The sequence below is a fragment of the Mya arenaria genome, chromosome 8 (genome assembly GCF_026914265.1).
Source record: "Mya arenaria isolate MELC-2E11 chromosome 8, ASM2691426v1".
Lineage (NCBI taxonomy): Eukaryota > Metazoa > Mollusca > Bivalvia > Myida > Myidae > Mya > Mya arenaria.
The window spans coordinates 14,004,899-14,029,361 of record NC_069129.1 but is presented as its reverse complement, the minus strand read 5'-3'; the positions used below and the strand labels follow the sequence as shown (position 1 = coordinate 14,029,361).

Below are 24,463 nucleotides of genomic sequence, written 5' to 3'. Positions count from 1 at the left end.
AAGTCTCCATAAACTCTTCCTATACACCAAGTTTGATCACCATATGTCAACCCTAACTAAAGTTATTTAGTACCAACCATTTTTCTTTTTTTTGGTAATAGTGATCTTTACCTTAGGGGCCCAAAATGGAACCCCATAAATGGTCTCCTTTGAATCTTCTTATACATGTATATGAAGTTTGGTCAAGAAATGTCATCCCTAACTTCAGTTTCAAACTTTTTCTAATTTTAGTGATAGTGACCTTGACCCTAGGGACCCCATACACACTCCCATGAAAGGTATCCTTAACCTCTTCCTAAATACCAAGTTTAGTCAAGATATGTCATCCTTAACTAAAGTTATTCAGCTTCATAGGTAGTTTGACGCTGGACACCCACCCGCTGGAAGAATGACGTACGTCATTTTAATAACCAGGTTTTATGTGAAAAAAAGCATGACCACTGGAGAGGCTAAAAAAATATTTGTGAGTCTGTCTGGAAACGCCAAACAAACTTTTCGATAGCTATATTTAGACATTATATTAACTTGTGATCATTCTTAAGACTGAACTGTTAAACATCCTGATAATGTTAAGGTCACTCCCACGAAACTACACTTATAAAAGCCTTCATAGGCATAGTATTTATTTAAACTTGCGTGGAGAAAAAACTGGAAAACACTAATTTGCATTATGCCTGTAATATATTTATCTATCTCCATGAGACAACACAGCAGCATGTTGTATTTAATTTAAACTTCGGTTCTACCAAATACACAATAAAAATTGATAAAATGCTAGTGGAAATGCTTATCCCGTCAGGTTGGTCGAGCTCTTGATGTCAGGTTGAACAACATATCTTGACCCACGTTCGGTGATAAAGTTATAGCTGATGCACAAACTATTACAATAAATCCCTATCTGTACTGTACTCCAGGTTTGTCCTTGACCTTTAAGATAAGAACACATATTGATTGCTGAGTCTAGTAAATAACAGACCGACTATTGTAACCAGTAAAGAACTTTAACGTAAAAGGTCATCAATATAGTCACTAAATTCCCAAAATATATTACCTTAACTGTATTTGGAAGTTTTGTTTTTAAGAATTGCAATAGATTGGCTTAATCATCAGCAGCGGCATGCAGTGGCTTGGCTATAACTCAATGTTAAACATATTTTCCAGCGACTACAATCATGTGTAGTGACTAGTGAGGTCCATAACTATGGCTTTATCAATCATCAAGTTATGCCACCATCTATAGAAAAAGCCCCAACAGCCATTGACCATTAAAACTCCTGGTATGAAAGAATCCGAATGTTTAATTACCCCGGTAAATGACGTTGTCAAACTTGCTTTCTTTTTTTAATACTTTCAAACAAGAGCGTCATGCAGCAGACACCATCACATATCTGGTATGTTTCTTTCGCAGTCCGAAAAAGGGTATACATGTAACTTGACAATTATTTAAATCACAGTTGTTGGCCTCGCTGTACGTGTACTTGTGCGCATTGGCAACAATTAAAGGTCTTGAATATTTTTAAAGTCATGGCCGAGACTACAACAACAAAAATGACACCTAGTCTATGACAAATATTTAATACTGCGAGAAGAAGCATGTTGTGTGCTAGAGCCAAAGACAGTTGGTACTAGTTGCTTGAAAGTCAGCCAATAGCATCTATAGACATACTCAGTAACATTTGGTTATTAATCTTGTGGTTTGTTACTTTCAAATCAAATCAAATAAAACAAGAGATGTTGGTCATATATATGCCCGTCCTGAGCGCAATGTTGACAGGATTATTTGGACATTTGAATGAAATATGCATTGACTGCTGACAGCTCATTTGTCATTGACATTGGATGCCTTTTGAGGTAGTTTTAAGATTATGACCATTTAATGTGTGAGGATAGTAGGTACAGTTTTAAATCATGTTCATATTTGCAGATTAAAATGCATCCTCTTAGCAGCATTGAATTTATGTAAGTACATATGACAAAATGTTTAGGATGAATATGAGTTATGACCATGATCTTTGACTATATATGACCTCAATCCATAGGGGTCATCAGCTGGTCACCCCCAACCTAAATGTCATGGGCAATGGGTGCAGGCATTGTAAATTTATCACAAAGAAACTTTTTGCATCAAGGTCACTGTGACTTTGTCCTTTAACCCAATGACCCCTAAAATCAAAAAGGGTCATCTACAGGTCAGGCCCAACACCCAAATTATCTCTCGAACAACATTTTTGCATTTAAGGTCACTGTGACACTGACCTTTGACCCCATTATTCCTAAAATCAATAGGGGTATCTACTGGTCTGACCTAGCCTCCATGTCAAGTTTGATGATCATAGGTCCAGGCTTTGTTGAGATATCACTGGGAGGAGCTTTGTTAACGTTTTTGTGTTAAAAGTCACTGTGACCTTGACCTTTGACCTGATGACACCCAAAATCAAAAGGGGTCTTCTACTGGTCAGGCCCAACCTTCATGTCAAGTTTGAGGGCCATGGGTGCAGGAATTGTTGTGTTTTACGTTCAAGGTCACTGTGACATTCGACCTTTGACCCCTACAATCAAAATGTCATCTACAGGTTAGGCCCAACCCCAAAACAAGTTTGAGGGCAATGGGTGCAGGCATGTCACACTATCACTCCAACAACATTTTCAGATTCAAGGTCACTGTGACATTGACCTTTGATCCGATGACTCCTTAAGTCAATAGGGGTCATCTACAGGTCAGGCCCAGCCTCCATGTTAAGTTTGAGGCTTTTTTGAGTTATCACTGGGAACTTTTTCATGTTAAAGGTCACTGTGACCTTGACCTTTGACCCAATGACAACCAAAATCAATTGGAGTCATCTACTGGTCAGGCCACACCTTCTTTTCAAGTTTGATGACCATAGGTCCAGAAATTGTCGTGTTTGCTTTCACGGTAACTTTGACCTTGACCTTTGATCTGATGACTCCCAAAATCAAAAGGGGTCATCTACTGGTAAGGCCCACTCTTCAAGTCAAGTTTGAGGGCCATGGGTGCAGGCATTGTCGAGTTATCACATGGACAACCTTTTATCATTCAAGTTCAATTTGACCTTGACCTTTTGCCTAATGACCCCCAAAATCAATAGGGGTCATCTACTGGTCAGACCCAACCTCCAAGTCAAGATTGAGGGGCATGGGTGCAGACATTGTCAAATTATCACTTGGACAATCTTTTATCATTCAAGGTCACTGTGACCTTGACCCAATTGACCACTAAAATCAATAGGGGTCATCTACTGGTCAGGCCCAGCCTCCATGTCAAGTTTGATGATCATAGGTTGAGGCATTGTTGATTAATCACTCGGACAAGCTTTCAAATCCTTTCACCATTTCAAGTCATTGTGACCTTGACCTTTGACCTGATGACCCCTGAAATCAATAGAGGCCATCTACAGGTCAGACACACCCCCATGTAAAGTTGGAGGGTCATGGGTGCAGGCATAATCAAGTTGTCACTTAGAACAACATTTTTGCATTCAAGGTCACTGTGACCTTGACCTTTGACCCGCTGACTCCTTAAATCAGGGTCATCTACTGGACAGGCCCAACTTCCATGTCAAGTTTGATTATAGGTTCAGGCATTGTTGAGATATCACTGGAAGAAGATTCTTTAACTTTTTTGCGTTAAAGGTTACTGTGACCTTGACCTTTGGCCCTCTGACCCCCAAAGTCAATAGGGGTCATCGACTGGTCAGGCCTAACCTTCAAGTTTGATGACCATTGGTCCAGGAATTGTCGAGTTTGCTTTCAAGGTCACTGTGACCTTGACCTTTGACCCCTAAAATCAATAGGGGTCATCTACTGGCCAGGCCCAACATCCAAGTCAAGTTTAAGGGCCATGGGTGCAGGCATTGATAAGTTATTACTCTGGACAACCTTTTACCATTCAAGGTCACTGTGACCTTGACCTTTGGCCCGAAGACCCCAAAAACAATATGGGTCATCTACTGGTCAGGCCCAACTTCCATATCAAGTTTGATGACCATTGGTCTAGGCATTGTTATCACTCGGAACAAGCTTTAAAATTATTTAACCATTAAAGGTCACTGTGACCTTGACCTTTGACCCGATGAGTCCTAAAATCAATAGGGGTCATCTACTGGTCAGGCCCAACCTTCATGTCAAGTTTGATGACCTTATGTCTTGGAATAATTTATAGTAAACTTGGACGATTTGGGGGGAGTGGGGTGCATTTGATTAGGTCAAAAAAAGGGTTACATCCTTTTCAAAAACAGGTAGGGTAGGAAGCCTTTTTATTTTTCAAATTTTATTTTATTTTTTTCAACCAACTGACTATAACAACGGTAGGGTCAGCACCTATTTTGTAGTTAGGGTCGGGGTTCCCGAACCAAATGCCTTTTTTAAAGGCCTTATGTAAAATAAATTCCAACACAAGAACTTTTATTTCCTCTAACATTTACTTCATGACGATAACTACACAAGGCATTTAAAAAAAAGTCACATCTTATATTTATTAATTTATACAATAACACATTTACAAGGCCCAGCTGTATTTTTCTGTTTCATTCATCTGAAAAGAAAGAAAAATAATGTCAGTTTAATTTTATGCACAACATCACACAGTAATACATTTTTTATAATGTTGATTCTAACATGAAATATTGTATATTTGGTGACTTATATTAACATTCTGAGTCAACATGACGAGACATCATAAAATGCTCTCCATTCTGCCTGCGATATTTTCAAGTTTAATCATGCAATAATATATTATACATCATCAGATTTTTTCTCTTTGAATATCTGCATGTACCTCAGAGTGGTCAAAGTAACAACAGGCCTGCAAGCTCTGCACCTATGCAGAGTTCTCAATAAGTTTCTGTTGAACCATCTAAAATACTAAAACAACCGACCAGCTACTACTTATTCTACTTAAATCTAGACAGTTGTTATTGTGCTTAAAGACTGATGTCTCCCCCTCTTCACACCGGCTCAATATGTGGCAAGTTATTTCAAATCCTTCAAAAGGTTAAAAAGATATGGAGCAGACACAAAATGTAGTCATATGACGACCTTTGACCTCTAAGTGTGACCTTGACTTTGAATCAGGCTGGTTGTTACATGCTCTGCACCAGACACAAAATTTAGTCATATAGTAGTCTACTGACATTGACCTCTAAATACGAACTTGAACTTGAACCAAGTTGGTTGTAACATGATCTCTGCACATGGTCTCATTAGGATGAACTTGTGTGGTAAGTTGTTTCAAAATCCTTAAAGGGGTTCAAGAGATATTGGGCAGACACAAAATTTGGTCATATGACCTTTGATCTTAAAGTGTGACCTTGACCTTGAAATAAGCTAGCTGTAACATGGTAAATATATGTGGTGAGTAATGTAAAAATCCTTCAAGGGTTTCAAGAGATATGGAGTTGACACAAGTAATAGTGTTATTAAATTCATATGACATTTGATCTCTATGCATGACCTTGACCTTGAACCTAGTTGGCTGTTATATGTCTTAATATGGTGAACATTTCAAGCTGTTCAAGAATTATGTAGCAGACACGATTTGTGACAGACCTACAACTGGAGCAAAAACAATGTCCCTCCATTTATTTTATTTTTTCTCCAGATTTATAATGGCCTGATTGCCAATGGCCTGATTGCCATATGAATTGTCTTTTTCAGCGGGCAGCCTGTTCTTTTTAAGAATACTGCTTGTGTAAAATGCTGTCTGACTTGCTCAAACTCTGGATTGTAAATAGCAGTGCTTGTTACAAAAAAAGATGCCAATCAAAAGTGTAAGAATTTGGGCTTGTTCATTGGATGGATGACCTGCATTCATGAAATATGAACTATTATATCATGTAATTATAGCAAAACAGAACCATAAGTATACCTTTTATCCAATGAAGTTGATGACAACAAGATGAAGGATTAGATTGGCGAAGATGAAGTCTGCAAATGCTCTCTCTGGGCTTATTCCAATAAAATCTGATTTATTCTGGGGATTTACTTGGAGACGTAAGCATACTGAAAAACATAAATGTAATATTTGGTTGAAACAACTGCCTCTGATTAGTTAGTTAGGCATAAATAGTTAAATTGTCAATGTCAAACAAGTATGCCATTTTGTGTGAAATTACTAAAACTATAGTCTAAAATATTAGACGTGTTATACGGGATTCTTCCAATCCCTAACGTCTAAACGGGAATGTGCAAAAAAGGGGGTGTTTTAAGAATATTGAAATTGTTTTAAGTGAAGTATTTTATGGTTGAAATTGATCATAAAGAGTTATATTCATATTTTACCATGTAAGTGAAATGCTATTTTGCACTATACAAGCATTAAATGCCCAAAAGCCTTACAGGTGCCCTTCATGTATATATCGTTATGTTTTGACAGAATGAAATGAAGAAAAGCCGTCAAACTCATAATTATAAGTTGGATATTTATTTTTTGTGTACGGAACCAATATAAAATAACATTATCTGGTAATATTTCTTGTTTTTATGATATTTTATAGACGCTATATGCTTTAACCCGGAATCCTGATCGGAACAACTACCCACTTATGATACTAAACAATTTGTACGTGAAGGATTTGCCAGATCAAAAATCTAAAAAAAATCCGTCAACGTACAATTATTTGGACTAACTGAAACTATTACATATATATCTTAACTGTGATTAATAAATATGCCATTTTATCTAGAATTATGGTCCGATAATAGCCCAAAGTAGTTGTGATTATTCTGGTAACCCACTTCTTTATAGTTAAGTTTTTTTCTTTCTTTTTTTAAGACAAGCAATGAAATTTACTGCAATTTTATTTGAAGCAGCACTGTATTAATGGTTCACATCTTTTTTCTCCTTTGCACATGAGAAGCAATTCACTGGTGCATTACTAGCTAAAATATGAGTTTAACCTTATAAAAATCATTTCAAGCATCAAATACCTTAGTCTAAAATAATAGACGTGTTATACGGGATTCTTCCAATCCCTAACGTCTAAACGGGAATGTGCAAAAAACGGGGGTGTTTTAAAAATATTGAAATTGTTTTAAGTGAAGTATTTTATGGTTGAAATTTATCATAAAGAGTTATATTCATATGTTACCATGTAAGTGAAATGTTATTTTGCACTAAACAAGCATTTAGTGCATTAAAACAAGTTGTTAACCTTTCCAATAAAACAAAAGTTGACTGACACAGACAACAATTATGTGAAGGGGAACAACTCGATACAATTATAATAGCTCGGCCTCCTTCGACAAAGCTTCGAGATAGACCTCGTTACACAATCGTTACAACTCGGCCATGGCCGAAATGTTCCGAGCGATTTAAAACTGTGCCCTAAAGACTTGCAGGTGCCCTTCATGTATATATCGTATGTTTTGACAGAATGAAATGAAAAAAACCCGTCAAACTCATAATTATAAGTTGGATATTTATTTTTTTCTGTACGGAACTCATATAAAATAACATTATCTGGTAATATTTCTTGTTTTTATGATATTTTATAGACGCATTATGCTTTAACCCGGAATCCTGATCGGAACAACTACTCACTTTTGATACTAAACAATTTGTCCGTGAAGGATTTGCCATATCAAAAATCTAAAAAAAATCCGTCAACGTACAATTATTTGGACTACAAATACCTTATTGAAATAGAATTTTAATATTTTTTAAACCGTCACATGATGTACAAAAGAAACTTAGTGCACTTAGTTAATTGTTTTTCGATTTACGTACCTGCTATAACAAATGATCCAACTGACGAGATGAATCCGGAGAGAAAGGAGTTGAATGGAAATGTCCCAACCAGTGCACAGTATCCAAACTGGAATACCCCCGTCAGAAAGATATAGAACAAGTAGGCATCAATGATTTTCAGTCGCTTTGATGTACTGTTGTAGTACTCGTCGTAGAACTTGGCAATGACACCCGTGAGTTTCTCTGGCATCTTGAATTTGGAGAGATTTCCAGATTATTGTAACTAGATTTTGGACGTGGCAAACCCGGAAGTGTACACCGGTTAGTTCTGCAACCCGGCTCCAACGTCAAGCCTTGCTGGGAACCAATATAAAAGCATATATTACTTTTTGTTATCATGAAAAGTCTTTTACCTTTTTATAACACTCTTTCATTTTTTGATAATTTAAAATTTAACTAAACATTTGATAGAAATAATGCTAAGTCTTTAAAATATAAATCTAAATAAACGAGATTTTAGACCATGTGACTTTGTCTGGTGTACAAGGAATGTCACGTGACCAGGTTACTTCGCCATGATGGAGAATCAAGTGTATTTATTTACAAATTTAAAGGGTATGTCTACACCACATTACATTTGCTGTAAATTCAGACCCCTTTCATAATACAATTTGACTGATTGTCTTGATCTTCAATACTTTTAGAAAGTATTGTCATTTGAATAAGCAGCCGTTTTTGCTCGACCGAGGCCATCGTTTAACGGTATGCTTTGAATGGCGCGCGACCCTAAATATAGCTAGACCGATTGTCACTGTACAATAATCCGAATACTTATGTCTTAAAAAGACTCCGTATCAAATATGTTCTTGTTGCTGGTGATTTGTCACTAGTGTTGCATCAAAATGCACTTTTGTCCAAAAAACGTCTCCATTTGGTCATGACCTTAATTTTACTTAAATGGTCACGTGATCCTTGAATTATGCTAATCGTTTACACGTGTGAAGCAACATTTTATGTTAAATGGCAAATATCTCTCTGTCGTCTTTTTTAAAGAAAACATTGACTTTGTAACAGTTTAATGATAGTTTGTTAAATGTTAAGCATTTAAGGAATTATGTTTTTCATATGAAAGTTTAAAAATGGTAACGATATCTCCATGTACAGTAGCACGTGATTTTGATTCTGGCTCTATACTACAAGTACTCCAGGACATTTTCAAAACATCAAAGGCCAAATTCCAGAAAGACAATGTTTTATAATAACATCTGTGGTAAAAAGCTTTGGACATACCAATTTCTCAAGCAATAATAGACAATTTACTGTAAATTGTCACTTCTACTACCCTTGGTATGGGTCTCTTATATGCTTTTTCAGAAAAAAGTCAAAATAGATATTCAGTCATTGAAATAAAGATTTCTTGATCAACCATGAATCATTCATAACAATAAAATGTTCATATTATGACACATTGTGAGTTTACACCCACAACTCCGACAAAAAAATGTTCATGTTTGTAGATAAGGCAACATATAGTATTGCATTTGGCAGTGTTGCATTGGTTGGTGGCAGCGTTGTCAACAAAACCTTGTGCAGACTTATTATCGAATCAGGATGAAATTTGGTGGCATTGTTTGTTGGCATTATTATGCCCCCCTTCGAAGAAGAGGGGTATATTGCTTTGCACAGGCATGTCGGTATGTCGGTCGGTCGGTCGGTTCGTCGGTAGACCAAAGCTTGTCCGAGTGATAACTCAACAATTCCTGGACGTATGGTCATCAAACTTCACATGAAGGTTGGGCCTGACCAGTAGATGACCCCTATTGATTTTGGGGGTCATCGGTCAAGGTCACAGTGACCTTTAATGGTAAAAGGTTGTCCGAGTGATAACTCAACAATGCCGGCACCCATGGCCCTCATAATTGAATTGGAGGTTGGGCCTGACCAGGAGATGACCCCTATTGTTTTTGGGGGTCATCGGGCCAAAGGTCAAGGTCACAGTGACCTTGAATGGTAAAAGGTTGTCCGAGTGATAACTCGACAATGCCTGCACCCATGGCCCTCATAATTGAATTGGAGGTTGGGCCTGACCAGTAGAAGACCCCTATTGTTTTTGGGGGTCATCGGGCCAAAGGTCAAGGTCACAGTCACCTTGAATGGTTAAAGGTTTTCCTTGTGATAACTTGACAATGCCTGCACCCATGGCCCTCAAACTTGACTTGGAATTGGGCCTGACCAGTACATGACCCCTTTTGTTTTTGGGGGTCATCTGGCCAAAGGTCAAGGTCACAGTCACCTTGAATGGTAAAGGTTGTCCGAGTGATAACTCGACAATGCCTGCACCCATGGCCCTCAAACTTGACTTGGAGAATTGGCCTGACCAGGAGATGACCCCTATGGTTTTTGGGGGTCATCTGGCCAAAGGTCAAGTTCACAGTGACCTGGAATGGTAAAAGGTTGTCCGAGTGATAACTCACAATGCCTGCACCCATGGCCCTCAAACTTGACTTGGAGGTTGGGCCTGAGGTTGGGCCTGGCCAGAAGATGGTCCCTATTGATTTTAGGGGTCATTGGGCCAAAGGTCAATGTCACAGTGACCTTGAATGATAAAAGGTTGTTCGAGTGATAACTCAACAATGCCTGCACCCATGGCCCTCAAACTTGACATTGAGGTTGGGCCTGACCAGTAGATGACCCCTATTGATTTTAGGGGTCAAAGGTCAAGGTCACAGTGACCTTGAAAGCGACCTCGACAATTCCTGGACCTATGGTCATCAAACTTGACATGAAGGTTGGGCCTGCCCAGTAGATGACCCCTATCAACTTTGGGGGTCATCAGGCCAAGGTCAATGTCACAATAACCTTTAACGCAAAAAAGTTATTTTAGGATTCATAGAGCCAAAGGTCAAGGTCACAGTGATCTTGAATGGTAAAAGGTTGTCAGAGTGATGACTCAACAATGCCTGAACCCATGGCCTTCAAACTTGACTTGGAGTTGCATCTGACTTGTAGATGACCCCTTATGATTTAAGGGGTCATTGGGTCAAAGGTCAAGGTCACAGTGACCTTGAACGAAAAAAACTTGTCTGTGTGATAACTTGACAATGCCTGCACCCATGGCCCTTGAACTTGACATTTAGGTTTCTGGTGACCAGCTGATGACTCTGGATTTTGAGTTCATAGAGTCAAAGGTCATGGTCATAACACACTCTATCCTCACACTTTAATGGTCATAATCTTAAAACTGCCTTAATGGCAACAAATCAACTGTCATTTCGGTCCATGCATATTTCATTCAATTGTCCATATAATCCTGACAACATGGCGCTCAGGGGGGGGGGGGGGCATAATGTTTGACAAACATCTCTTGTTATAGTCTAGGTCAGGTTTGATAGTGGGGAGGAACACCAGAGTAATGCCTCTTTACTTTTGAAAAATAGTGGGTTTATGTCTAGTGTTAACACTAACTAAAGCATTTATTATACCATCATGATGAAACTTTTAGTCAGTATTTGTGAGCAAGTTTATTTACAGTGGAATATCTTTTTATAACTGGTGAAGACTTATCAAATCAGGATTTAACTAATAAGTGACAGTGTTTGAAGGCATGCTGTATTGACCAAGTTTGATGGTGAAATGACTCACTCATGTTACACTAGAAATATGCCTCCTTAACATTAGTTACATTTTCCTCAGTTTGAAAATTTACAGCAAAGTTGTTCTCCTTTTACATTAATATTGGTATTATTATTAGGTTAACTATGATGTGTGCACCAAACAGCCGCCACTTCCAATTTTGTGGAGCTGTTATGAGTCGGTATAAAGCCAAGACACACTGAAGTGTGAATTGAATTACGTGTTGTGAAAATATGCAAAATAGCAGGTTTCGTGACTCATGAGTTTTATTAAGAATTTTTAACTTTAGGCCATAAATAAATATTTGTTCATGGTATTCAAATGTAACTCTGGCTGAATATTTGTCAATTTTAGCCCCCCTTGCTTGACTTTAAAAAACAGCAGGATTTGCATTAATTCCGTAGCCCTCTTGTTTGAGAACTATGTCATGTTGATGTTTGTTAGCATATTTTAATATGTGAATTGAACTTAATGAGGGGAGACAATACCGTAAATTCAAAATTATCTCCCACCTTCTAGAAACATCAATTTCTCAAAATCTGACCTTGTAAATATTACACAATTTTGTATAGCAATCATGCAATAATTTCTTTTCATGTTTTGTTTCTCAAAACATGATGATTACATGCAATTTTCACAAAAAAAATGCATTTTGTAAGAATACTCAAAAATAAAACTACTATAAATATATGAGAGCTTACTTTCCAAGCACGCTTTTGGATTTTGATATGAAAGTATTTTTTCACCTACTAGTATTCATAATTAATTTGTTCCAGATTTATATCTTTTGAAAGTAAAACTGATATTTCACTTTTAAACTGATATTTCACTTTTAAACTGATATTTCACTTTACCCCCGGTAATTGTGGTTTCGGTGTTTATCACTCAAAAACATCTTCAAAAGTAACCAAGCAAAACTTTAAATTCCTCAAAAATATTATTTTACTGTTTCATAAACATCAAAGTTTTAACGCCTTGCACTGCTAGATTTCTGACTCATGATTTACCTAATTTACACATTTAAAAACCAGTAGATGAAAAGGGATAAAATTAGGATTTTTTTTTACATTTTGTATTTGTAAAAGTATTTGTATAAGGATTGGGAATGGGGCATTATTTCACTGCATTTGCTTATAATACTAAGTGACAGTGTTTCATGATAAAAAATCAAATTTAGAAAATTATACCAGAAATGCACAAAACTGTGTTCATTGAACAAAAACGATAAACAACACTTTTCTTTGCAAGATGGGAATGAACGCTATTTTTCTAATTTAACACTTGACTGACTCAGTTTAGAAGTAAAATTCAGTATCTCTGTATATTTTCAGATCTGAATGCCACAATGTGGAGCAAACATATGGAATCTCAGGGTGTTGAATCTTTCAACGTATAGCAGACTACATTTTATCGTCATGGCGACTGGTCAACCCTTGGAAAAAAATGGCCGAGAGGCAACTTTGGATGATCAGAGGTTGTTTCTCAAAGTTCTTGAAGATCTGAAAAACGCAGTCACTAAGCCTGATGCTGAGGCTTTGAAACGTGAGGCCTTAAATGATGGTAATCATAGCAACCAGAAAATAGATCTAATAAGTGAATCTGATTGTGCAAGTGAAGAATCTCAGAACGTGTGTGGCATGGCTGAAAAATCAGATGCTGAAGAACCAGGCACGACAACCGTGACAGTATCTGATACAACAAAATCTCGCATCTTGCAGAAACTTCAAGTTGGAAATGAAAAATCTGATACAGATGATGTCCATGAACAAACTGTGCTTCCTCAATCGATAAATCTAAGTCAGGCTTCTGTAGTATATGTTAGTGGAGATGCTTTGACAAATCCTTTAAAAAGTGTGACATCAGTGTCAGGCCCGGAAAATATTGTGCTTGCAATTATGAACATGAACAAAATCAATGAATCCTTAGCTGGAAAGAACATGGTGACAGTAAAAGCTGTAAACAAGGACTCAATACATGAAAGCTTGCATGCGGCCCAGGTTACGGCACCCATTTTGGCTAAACCTACCTCTGTGCAGCTGTTCTCCTGCGAGTATTGTGACTATTACAGTGACAATAAGAGATACTTGAAACAACATATGGACTTCGTACATAATTCAGATAGGCCGTTCAAATGTCCGTATTGTGATTATGCAGGGAAAAGGAGCCATGCACTCAGAGAACATTTGATTGTGCATACTGACAGCAGGCCATTTCAATGTCAAGTTTGTAATGCGACTTTTAGAAAAAAAGGACACTTAACCAACCATGTTAAGCTACACAATTCAAAGAGACTGGTTAAATGCCCACTGTGCAAGGCTCTTGTATATGACACAGGTGAGAATGGGTTGGATGTTCATTTAAAGACTGACCATGACACTGAAAGACTCTATGGTTGTGATTTGTGTGACTATGTTGCGGCTAAGGAGCCAGAAATTCTTCAACATTTGAAACAAAAACACAGGTCAAAACTCATGATATACAAGTGCGATAAATGTCCATTTCAATCTGCAGATAACACTGCATTTCAACACCACACCAAAGCCCATGATCTGTCAGATCAGAAAGTCCAGATTGGCTCCAATGTTCCAACAAGTGTTATAGGAGTTGCGGCAGTTCCAGCTGGTGACACACAGCCGGGCGCTGTCAGCGCCATGATTAAACTGGTTGGTGCTGGATCCAGCAGTGAGGCTCCAGCTACCTCTCAGCCCAGTATGGTGAATCCATTGTGGATCAAGTGCTCTGAATGTGGATTTGTTGCCCATGATTCAGAAGTGGTGAAAAAACACATGCTTGATCACCTGAAAGAACAGTTTGGCGAAGACTATGATCAACATCTAGGTCAATCAGACTCTCAAGGAAGTGCTGCTAAGTCAGAATCAAGTAGGTCGAGTACAGGTTCCGAAACTCCAACTCAGACATCTCCTGTCAAAGCTCCGATACTCGTGCCTGTCACAAATGTTGATCAGCTGTTGCCAAAAAATATTGGGAAAATTGATATGAACTCTCCAATTCTTGTTCCAGTAACTGACCCTCATCTTTTACAAAGACTTAAAAGTGCTACCACCCAATCAACAACAGCTGTAAAGTTGGCTACAACAACAAAATCTGCAACAACAACAGCAATGTCAGTGAGCATGTCCTTACCACAAGCCCAGTCCGTGATAGCCACTGGAGTGTCCAAGACTCCGTTCCTTCTGGAACAAGGGTTTAAAGCCCCAAATCTGAGAGTCATTCCTATAGCCCATTCAAGTGCCGGTCCAATTCCAACAATCACTGCTTTACCTATAAGCCTGATACCAAGCCAAAATCAGCCTGGGCATGGCACTGTGCAAACTTGCGCAACACCATCATTAGCTGTCTCAGTATCTACAACTGGATCATCATATGAATTAGGAAAAGTAATGAATGCCACATTGATGAAAAGTCAAGAAACTAGAAATGAACCGAATGAAGGCAATGTTATTACAGAGAAGTCAACCACATCTAAGCCAGATGATAAAATTAATTCACTGATTGCAAATCTTTCTAATGTCCATAAAGTTATTGCTTACCAGGAGAAGGTTTCTTCGAAGCTTGGTGATAGCTCAGAAAAGCAAGTTTTACATGAGAAGTTGCCAGAAAATCGAATAGTTTACTATCTTGACACTTTTGAGAAAAAGAACAGCACTGTTAAAGAATCTCAGGGTTTCGTTCACGACAGCAATGCAGGAAGATTTCGCTGTACCATATGCGGCTACACTTGTGAGTACCAGAGAACAATAAAGGCACACATCTGGAAACATTCGGGGAATAAAAATGTTGACTATCCAATGTTTCGAAATGGCCCACTCAGTGTATATGAAGATGAACCCTTGACTGTTTGTTCAATTGAAAACCAGGTTGATAGTGCTAAGACTTCAACTCCAATTAGCATTAATAATGCACTGAGTCACGAGACCCCTTTTTCTTCAGCCTCTTTGCCATCAGTTATTGTGTATGAACAACCAAGAATGATTGTGAGTGAGGCTACATCAACTAGTTCAATGGTGACAAAAGTATTTAGAAACCAGCCAAATGAAACTGTAACAAAACCATACAACATTCTGCTGGCTAAGCATACATTACCAGAGTCTAATACTGGAATGACAAAAAGGGCTCCAGTATTTTCAACTATGACAACAGCTGATGAATCCAACAGAGTCAACACATCAAAAACACAGACAGTTATGATGGGTATTGACAGCAATGATGCACTTGATGATTCTTTGGAGCGTGAAGACTGCCTTACCATAGATGAAACAGAAACAGGATTGATGACCAGCATGCCTGTACAACAAAATGTGGTTGTTGAAACAGTTGATTCATTCAGTGAGTCCTACACAGCGATGGAGAGTCAACAGAACAGTCCTCGGTTGAATACGCGGTCACCAGATTCTGGTCTGTCTGAAATGACCGCATTCACATCACAGTCTCAATCGCTGTCGGCTTCAAGCAGAATTTTGTCCCCAAACTCCCATGGCGATATGACATCGGAGGATACTAGTGAAAATTGTTCCTTTCCAGAAGTTTTGGGGTTGACAAAGAGGTCAAGATCTGTTGACAGCTCAATGGATGAAAGCCTTTCGCCTAAGAAGCTAAGAATAGCAGACGATCATGAAGACTCCGCCGTAACACTGCTATCTCTGTTAAAGAAAGGTCCAAACTTTAATCCAGCATGTCCACCCAGTCAGCAGAAAGCTCAAGTGAATATTCAGTCCTATTCAGGGACTTCGTCACCTGGGTATGAAGATTCAAGCAGTGTAGGTGAGGTAGACATGGGAAGTGGGAAACGTAAACCAAGCTCAGGTATATCTACTTCACTGTTGGCCGTTATTGAACAGCTAAGAGAGAGGTCAAAGTCTGATTTAGAAGAAGAGAAACCAGTCCAGCCTGCAGCAAAGAAACAGTACAAGAGGAGAAGTAGAAAGAGCTCGATGGAAGACAATGCACCTGCTTCCGGGATCGAAAATGTTGAAGAGTTTGTGAAAGGGGGCGAAGTGAAATATCGCTGTAAATTGTGCCATTATACCAATGAAAGTACATTGTTATTACGTCAGCATATGAAACTTCACAAGCCAAAACAACAGTTTGAATGTTCACTCTGTGACTTGATTGCCGAATCCAGTGAAGCGCTACAAGATCACATGATCCAGCACTGTAAAATCAGGACTTACCAGTGTAAATTGTGTAGCTTTATGTTTAACTATAAGAGCCAGCTAAGAGCTCACATGCGCATGCACAATGATCAGGATATTCTGATGTGTGACTATTGTGACTTCGAAACTCGCAATCCAGCTGCTTTTAAAATTCACACCAAAGGCCATTTTTCGAAACCGCCATATAAATGTTCTGAGTGTTACGATGAATTTGTGTCCAGTTCGTTATTGAAAACCCACAAACGGGAAGGGTGCAGTGACAAAAATACAAACATTGTGAGAAAATGTGACGAATGTGACTTTACATGTGTAGGAAGACGGGAACTGAAAAACCATCAGAGGATTCACATGGGTAAAGCTGTGGTTCAGGTTCCAAAGAGATGCTCGTATTGTGACCACACTGAGGCAACTATCGAGCAAATACGAAAACACATCACTGATGTCCATGGTGAATCTAAACCTCTCAAGTGTGACATGTGTGGATTTGTTGCAGTATCTATTCGTAGCCTAAAATCACACATGAAAAGACATGTAAATGATCAACGTTTTGTTGCACAGCCATTGGAGCAATATAAATGTAACCTTTGTGGGTATGTCTGCCACCATTTGCCATCACTGAAATCTCACATGTGGCGACATGCTGCCGATCTTCATTATAGCTACGAGTTCACAAATGACGTGATTAATGCAGCTATTGACTTTGATTATATGAAAGGTGTGACTGAGACAAACCAAGAACATGTAGAACAGTTTAGGAATCTCATTGTCGAGAAAATGAAAGCCAAAGGCCTAGATATGACTGGAGAATCCGTAGACGAAAGTGCTAAAGCGTGTTGCTGGGTGACATTCCGCTGTTGTCAGTGTGGTTTTGAGACGATCAATAAAGCAGAATTGAATCTTCATATGGGCATTCATACCGACGTGATTAAGATGACGCTAGAGGTGGGGGATGACGCGGGTAGCAGCAGACAGTCGCAGGATGAAGATGCGGATGATAATGAATAATTCAGAGGATATACAAACTAAACTGTTTATTAGAATGATTTTGATAAATAATGCTTTACAATATACAGTTATAGAATGATTATGCTGGGAATTTTATGTAGACTGATTGTTATATATTGCTTTTAGGTTTACTTAATATTTCAATTAAAGGGTCTATACACCGTATGATGAAATAGCGAAAAAAAGAAGAAGAAAATTGTCGAAAACTGACATGAACTTGGTATCGATGTGTACAATTCATTGGAACTAACTAACTGAAGTACCACACTGAAGTACCACATAGTTTACAATTAATTTATTTTTCGTATTTTTCCATTATAAAAACTAAGTATGTATACTTAATAGAATTCATTCTTATGCAGGATTGGCTAGTCGATGTTATCACGTGAAATTACCAAATTGGGTATATAGCTTAAATATTCCAAGTGTTTAGTGTTAACCTTCGTAGCACAGTGGATACAACACTGGACTGCAATTTTGGCGACACCAGTACAAACCCGGTCTCCGACTCGATTTTTTTTTACATTTTGGGATTTATTTTACAATTATGATATCAAAAAGTAAAACTTTTTATTAAATAAATGTCCTGAGATTCGTTACAGAAGAAACTTTTTTGGTGCCAATCTGGTGTATAGTCCCTTTAATATTGAGTATATGACGTAGACGAACTGTTTGTAATGAATATGTTGATGACATGTAGTCCTTTTCGACATTCTTAATGAATTATTGTTTTTATGAATATGACATCTGTATATATATAAACTACAGTTAATGAAGATATAAATGGCAAACTTCAGAATCATTGTATCTTTTTAAAACGATTGTTAATGTTGTCCTTTAATTTTTCTTATTATTTATAAATATATTGTACTTTCACTTTCTTGTAACTGATTTTATCGTCAAATACCCATGACTGACTTATTCGGCCTCTCTCCATTCATTTATGACTGATGAATGCAGAATAACGGAAAAGGACAGTTATAAGCATCTGATGATGTACTGATATTATTGCCAATTTTGGCAGGACAGAGTTCAGATACCATTAGCCTGCCTATTTTAAGACTTAAGAAGTTAATGGAATAACATGTATATACACATAATAATTAATTATAACACCAGAAAGAGTTTTCAATTAATGATGAAAAAATGTGAAATAAACACTTTCATTTTAGCTTTTTACACATCAATACATAGATTTCTATCTGTAACTATGTTTTATTGTTGTTTTAGCCTGTTTTCTTTTCAAAGGTTTATGTTAGCCTCATTGTCATTTGTGGCATGGTGATAGTGCTTGATTAACATATTTCCTGAGACAATATGCGTATATTAATGTCCATAACTCACTCTTAAATAATTGTTGAGATATGCTCCTTTTTCAAGTGTATAAAAAACGGGCGGGGTAAATATGCTCAGTTGTTTAAAAGTTGTATTGCACACATGACATTTTCTGTAATTGATTTTACGGGCTAAGAGCATAAACCTTGTGTGTAATTATTAGGGTTTATTTATTTTATCGATAATTCTGATAGGGCAGTGTTGTTCTTCTTACCAATCTGGGATGGTTCAAAATTTTAAATGTATGGATTTAAAAAAAAAATATATATATAAAATATTGGACCCCAAACCTTTTTTGTATGAATGCTTTGTTTTTAACGTACTTAAAGAAACAAACTTCATAATATTTTACTTTTCCATCTATGTTTTTGAAGCAGTTTTGTTCAATTCTAGACAATACTCGTATTCCAAACTTAAGAGAAAAATGAAATGAAGCACTTTTTTTTACAATAAAAAAGGCCACATTCCCAAATTGGTGAAGAAAAAAGTACAATGCAGGGTATTTCAACTGACAGCTATATATATTTAAGATTTTTTCCTTCATTGTTTCAATGTCTCTATAAATTTTGTTTTCATTCACAGCCTGTGCCAATATTTTTTGCCACTTTGGAAAAACACAATAATATACTAAAAAGCTTATATAATGCAAATGTACATTACATTCTTTGACATTTTTGTTTATCTTCATTTTACCTTTATTACAGTTGTTCTTGTTTAGTGTAAAGATCTTGTTTGTTTTCCAAGAAATGCAATGCTTTTTTATTCATTCAGTATCAGGGAAACTGTGTTTACCAAATTTGTAAAATTTTATGGTTTGGGGGGAATATAGACTCTTCAACACGGGGAACAGTCTTTAGAAGGCAGTAAATTGCACCAAGAAAAATCATTGTCAAGATATTAATGCTTGTCTGTTTTTCATCAGAATTCATGCCACAAATACATGACAATTGAGAATATGAACATCAATCAAATACATATTGAGGCATTGCAAACAGTATACATACTCGACATAAAAATAAAAAGGTATACATTTAGGGTTTTTTTTCTCAATATTTGTATTTGTAACATTTAGATAATAACATAAGAACCCTTACTTAAGCAAAATGTAAAAAAAAATCAAAGAATTAAGTACAAATAGAGGAGTAAATTTTCAAAACTGAATTTAACAACACTATACTTCAGGGAATTTCTTAACCTTATGAATTTGATATTGTTACCAATGTGAGATGCTTTAAAGAATAATCTTGTTGTGTGCTTCGTGTTATGTGCAACAATATGTTCGATTCTTTCTTTTTAACATTTCTCAGTAACTATAACCAGTAGTTCTTCCCTTTCTAAAAGTTTGTCACAAATTTAAGTTTTGATCATAATGATTTATTCATTATATTTTCAGTTGTTTTTTCATGCTGTCTGTCTAACACTATAATTTCATTTCTATTCCTTTCACAGAATCAGACAATAAAAGTATCAACAATTTAATATTTTAATAACAAAACATTAACTTGCATACAAATATAGGAATAAGGCATTTAGTGTTGAATTTGTAAATGATACAGATGTGCTTTTTATGTAATAATATAGTATATAGCTATAATAATAATATTTTACTCCTTCAGCATTCTCAAAAGTTTACATTCTCACAAAAGGGAAAATAGACATATTTGTTGTTGTTTTCTATGTTTATTCTTGCCATAGTATATAGTGTATGACATAGTTTAATTTATTTCAAAGATCTGACTAAAATTTCCCAAACAACTGAAACATTATAAGTGTTCCTATTATAGATCTGTAAATTGTTTCTAATGTATGACAGTTGAATTAACTCTTTTTATATTCACAGCTTTATTGTATGTAGTGCATTGTATAATACGTATAATTTGGTAAGTAAGACCACAATATATATATATATATATATATATATATATATATATAACTTGCATACAAATATATATCTGTGAAATATGGTATTTATTACACTGAAGAATCAATATGTCAAGTCAAATTATTTCTTTGTTTAAAGCTGCACTCTCACAGATTGAATGTTTTGACAATTATTTTTTTTAAAAAGTGGTAAAACAGTAAATCTGTGAGGGTGCAGCTTAAATAGTTTTTTTTTTAAGTTAACTGTGTACAAATGACATAAATAACAGCAATTTGAAATGTATTGCCTGGATGCAGTCTAGTTTCCAAACATTAGTCAAACTACATTTGCAGCTTAAGCATACAATAAAACTTCTTCTAAAATATCCTGCAATGAGTAAATCCAATTTCTTTACAATTTCATGCCAAATTAAGATATTTTACAGATTTAAATCAGTATTGTTTAACCTACTTGAAATAGTATATAAAATTGTGTAAAAAGTGTCTTTTTTCCACAATATATACCTACATACCTGCGTTTACTATTGGTTATTTGTGTATTTTTTCCCATAAATACAATGCTATTTTTCCTCGGATTGTGTGTTTTTGAAGTCAGTAATAGTATAAATTCCTGCCAGTTTGTTTTTCTCAGTATTTTATACAAGTTAGCCTCGTTAGCTCTTGTTTAATAAACTAGTTTGTTAGTGCTGTATCTTTTGTGTTCTTGTTATCTTACATTAAACCGGTCAATGACTGATGTCCTTTAGAATGGAAAATTAGTTCGTGATTATTTGTTCAAACCCACAAACTATTCACAAAAGAAAAAAATGTGACCTTGACGTTTGACCTATTGATCGAGAAAATCAAAGCCCAGCGTTAAAATTGTCAAATAGCAACCTACAACTTCAGTGTCATGGTATTATGTAAAATTGTTCTCATGGTCCTATGGTGATCGTTCTTTCCAGTGACCTAGATCTTTGACCTACTGATCCCCAAAACTGGTTCATCAATTTGTCAGGGGAATCTAATCAGTGAAGTTGTAAGGTCAAAGGTGATAAAGATGGCCATTGTCATGGCCTTCTTACCCAAAAACATGGTTGCCGACCGTTGGCTGTTTGTTTGAATGACCTACTGACTCCAAAACGACCAAACCCATTTATTGGTCGACTTACTAAAAGGTGCATGGTCCGAGGTCATCATTCTCATTCATGAGAGGTTCGATCGTTATAAATCTAACGTGGTACGCATAGCATCATCACTCTGGTGAAGGAGAATGTAGGTCAAAGACTTATAAAGCTAACAGCATTTTTATGCCCCGAGTGTGGGCATATTAAAATGGCACCGTCCGTTCGTCCGGGCTGTAACCTTCTCATCTTCAAATTTTAAAATAACTTGCTAAATGTGTTTGACAAACCAAGAGGACTTGTCGCGTGCAAAACCCGTTTCCCTAGCTCTAAGGTCAGTCACATTAGTGTTTGAATACTATGGAATGCTGCATATAAGAATATAGATTATAGGTTGTGTCCGGACTGTAACCTTCTCACGTAGGGACATATTTTAAAATAATTTGCCACATATGTTTCACATACCAAGACGACGTGTAGCGTACAAGACCCGTTTGCACTTCTAAGGTTAAGGTCACACTTGGCGTTTGAATACTATGGAATGTTGCATATAAGGACATAGAGTATAGTTTTTCGCGTCCGGGCTGTTACCTTCTCATGTATGGACATATTTTACAATATTGGTCACATGTGTTTGACATACCAAGACGACCTGTCACGTGCAAAACCCGTGCCTCTACCTCTAAGGCCAAGGTCACAGTTAGTGTTTGATTACTATGATTGCTGCATATAAGGACATAGCGTACCATCATAGTTGGTCGTGTCCTGGGTGTAACTTTCTCTTGTATGGACAGATTTTTATATAAACTTGCCACATGTTTTCGATATATCAAGACGACTTGTCGCGTGCAAGACACGTGTCCCTACCCCTAAGGTCAAGGTTATACAAATTGTTTGTTTACTATGGAATGCTACATATAAGAACATAGGTGTGTAGGTTGCCGAGTATGGGTTTTATTTATTTTTTGTTCAGAGGCATTTGAAAATAACTTGCAGTACATTTTATTGCCATTTTCTTCCTTTTTTATGAACTGGAATTGTCCAAAGGACAATGACTCAATAGGGGACATTCGTCACATACTGTAACAGCTCTTGTGAATCACTTTTGGCATAGGCATTGGCCTTTGTGAGGTTAACAAAATTCAATTGAGACTCAAGTTGGCATTATAATGCATACAGTTTTTTTCAAAACATTTTTGGCTGTAATTGACTTACTGACAACAAACAAAGATATGATGTATCTACTGATCAATTTGAGTCTCATGGTCCCAAGTCAAACAGATGGCTATATGACCTTGACCTACAGTGGCCCCATGACTTCTACCAACCGACCAATGTTCACCATGATCTTTGACCAATAAAAAAGTCAAACTATTGTCTGTTGATATTACAGACAAAGAAAGTTAACACCGAAAACAAGTTATGTTATGTCACGTTAAAAAGGTTGAAAATTGGACAACAGCGGTTGCCATTTAGAAAGATCACTGGTAGTTTTATATATGTATCTCTGTTTTATCACGCTTCCAACATAAATAACACAACACCATTTGTCCAGACCAGTCACGCCATGACCCCATATATTTCCATTTTGGGTCACTAAATTATATCTTACCAAAATGTCTAGTGTCCAATTCTAATGAATCAATGAAACATCTCATATTAATTGGCCGATATAAACAGGTTGTAGTACGCGGTTAGTGGCTATATGAAAACTATTTGGTGTACTGTAGTACGAAATATTGATGAATCGTAACATCATATTATTATCTGTGGTTTGATTCTGGTCAGTTATTTTACATATTAGTAACCAGTAAGAAATACCCTTTCAGATAAACATGGGGTCACCAGGCGTCCATATTTAAAGTGACACTCTTATTCAAAATCAACACATACAGATGTCTAACAAACATACATTTTCACTGATAGTCCTTAAACTACTTACTAAATAATGCATTTGTGTAAAATATTAACTTCAGATAACAAGATTGTTACCGTGAATTTAATAGCAGAAAGCGCAAAAATATTAAATGATTGGGGAAAGCTAAAATATTTAATGTAGTCTACTATATAGTCTCATAAGGTAGAAATAGCGTGTTTTATGCTCAATTCTTTCCAATTAAACTCTGTACCCTTCATAAGAACCACTGGTTTTGACATTTATCCATCCTTTTTGGAATATCATTAATTGTGGGAAATCTTATTTGGGAGTAAGAGTGCATCTTTAACATTATTGCCACTGACTCAATAGTACAGTGAAACCTACAGGGACAAGCCTAGAAGTCGAACATTCAAAATACACCTTGTTTAGAGGCGCAAATGCAAGGGCCTAAATGACAATGAGCTGGAGACACAAATGTATAAACATCACATACACACATTCAAACACATACACACGCTCATAAGCTCAAATAGCTTTCATTTCCAGTCACATCGACCTCCCAGATTGTCCCTGATAGTCCCGTACTGAAATTTGGCCGATTCGGGATCAAATTCGTGTTGGGTCCATGGCAGTCCGGAATAGTCCTTGATAGTCCAGTATACAACCCCGGCAGTTTAATCTATTTAAAACTGCCATGGTGATCTGGGAACGTCAAGGACAATCCAGGAGGATTTTTCAATCCTAGGTA

General features: G+C 36.7%; 2 protein-coding genes across 2 annotated transcripts; one reads left to right on the top strand and one right to left on the bottom strand.

Annotated features, from left to right (window-relative positions):
- Positions 1–4,409: 4,409 nt before the first annotated feature.
- LOC128243072 (dolichyl-diphosphooligosaccharide--protein glycosyltransferase subunit dad1-like) lies at positions 4,410–8,043 on the bottom strand. Its single transcript, XM_052960574.1, has 3 exons — positions 7,745–8,043; positions 5,885–6,018; positions 4,410–4,552 (listed from the first exon to the last, which is right to left on the bottom strand). The coding sequence occupies exons 1-2, from the start codon at positions 7,953–7,955 to the stop codon at positions 5,888–5,890; spliced, it is 342 nt and encodes a 113-aa protein (XP_052816534.1). The 5' UTR covers positions 7,956–8,043; the 3' UTR covers positions 4,410–4,552; positions 5,885–5,887.
- Positions 8,044–8,251: 208 nt separating this feature from the next.
- LOC128243071 (uncharacterized) lies at positions 8,252–21,424 on the top strand. Its single transcript, XM_052960573.1, has 2 exons — positions 8,252–8,320; positions 12,670–21,424. The coding sequence occupies exon 2, from the start codon at positions 12,676–12,678 to the stop codon at positions 17,515–17,517; it is 4,842 nt and encodes a 1,613-aa protein (XP_052816533.1). The 5' UTR covers positions 8,252–8,320; positions 12,670–12,675; the 3' UTR covers positions 17,518–21,424.
- The last annotated feature ends 3,039 nt before the right edge of the window (positions 21,425–24,463 follow it).

Coding starts and splice junctions, on each gene's coding strand:
- LOC128243072 (XM_052960574.1), bottom strand. CDS start 7,955: ATGCCAGAGAAACTCACGGGTGTCATTGCCAAGTTCTACGACGAGTAC. Junction 6,019..7,744: donor TGGATCATTTGTTATAGCAG/GTACGTAAATCG, acceptor TATGTTTTTCAG/TATGCTTACGTCTCCAAGTA.
- LOC128243071 (XM_052960573.1), top strand. CDS start 12,676: ATGCCACAATGTGGAGCAAACATATGGAATCTCAGGGTGTTGAATCTT.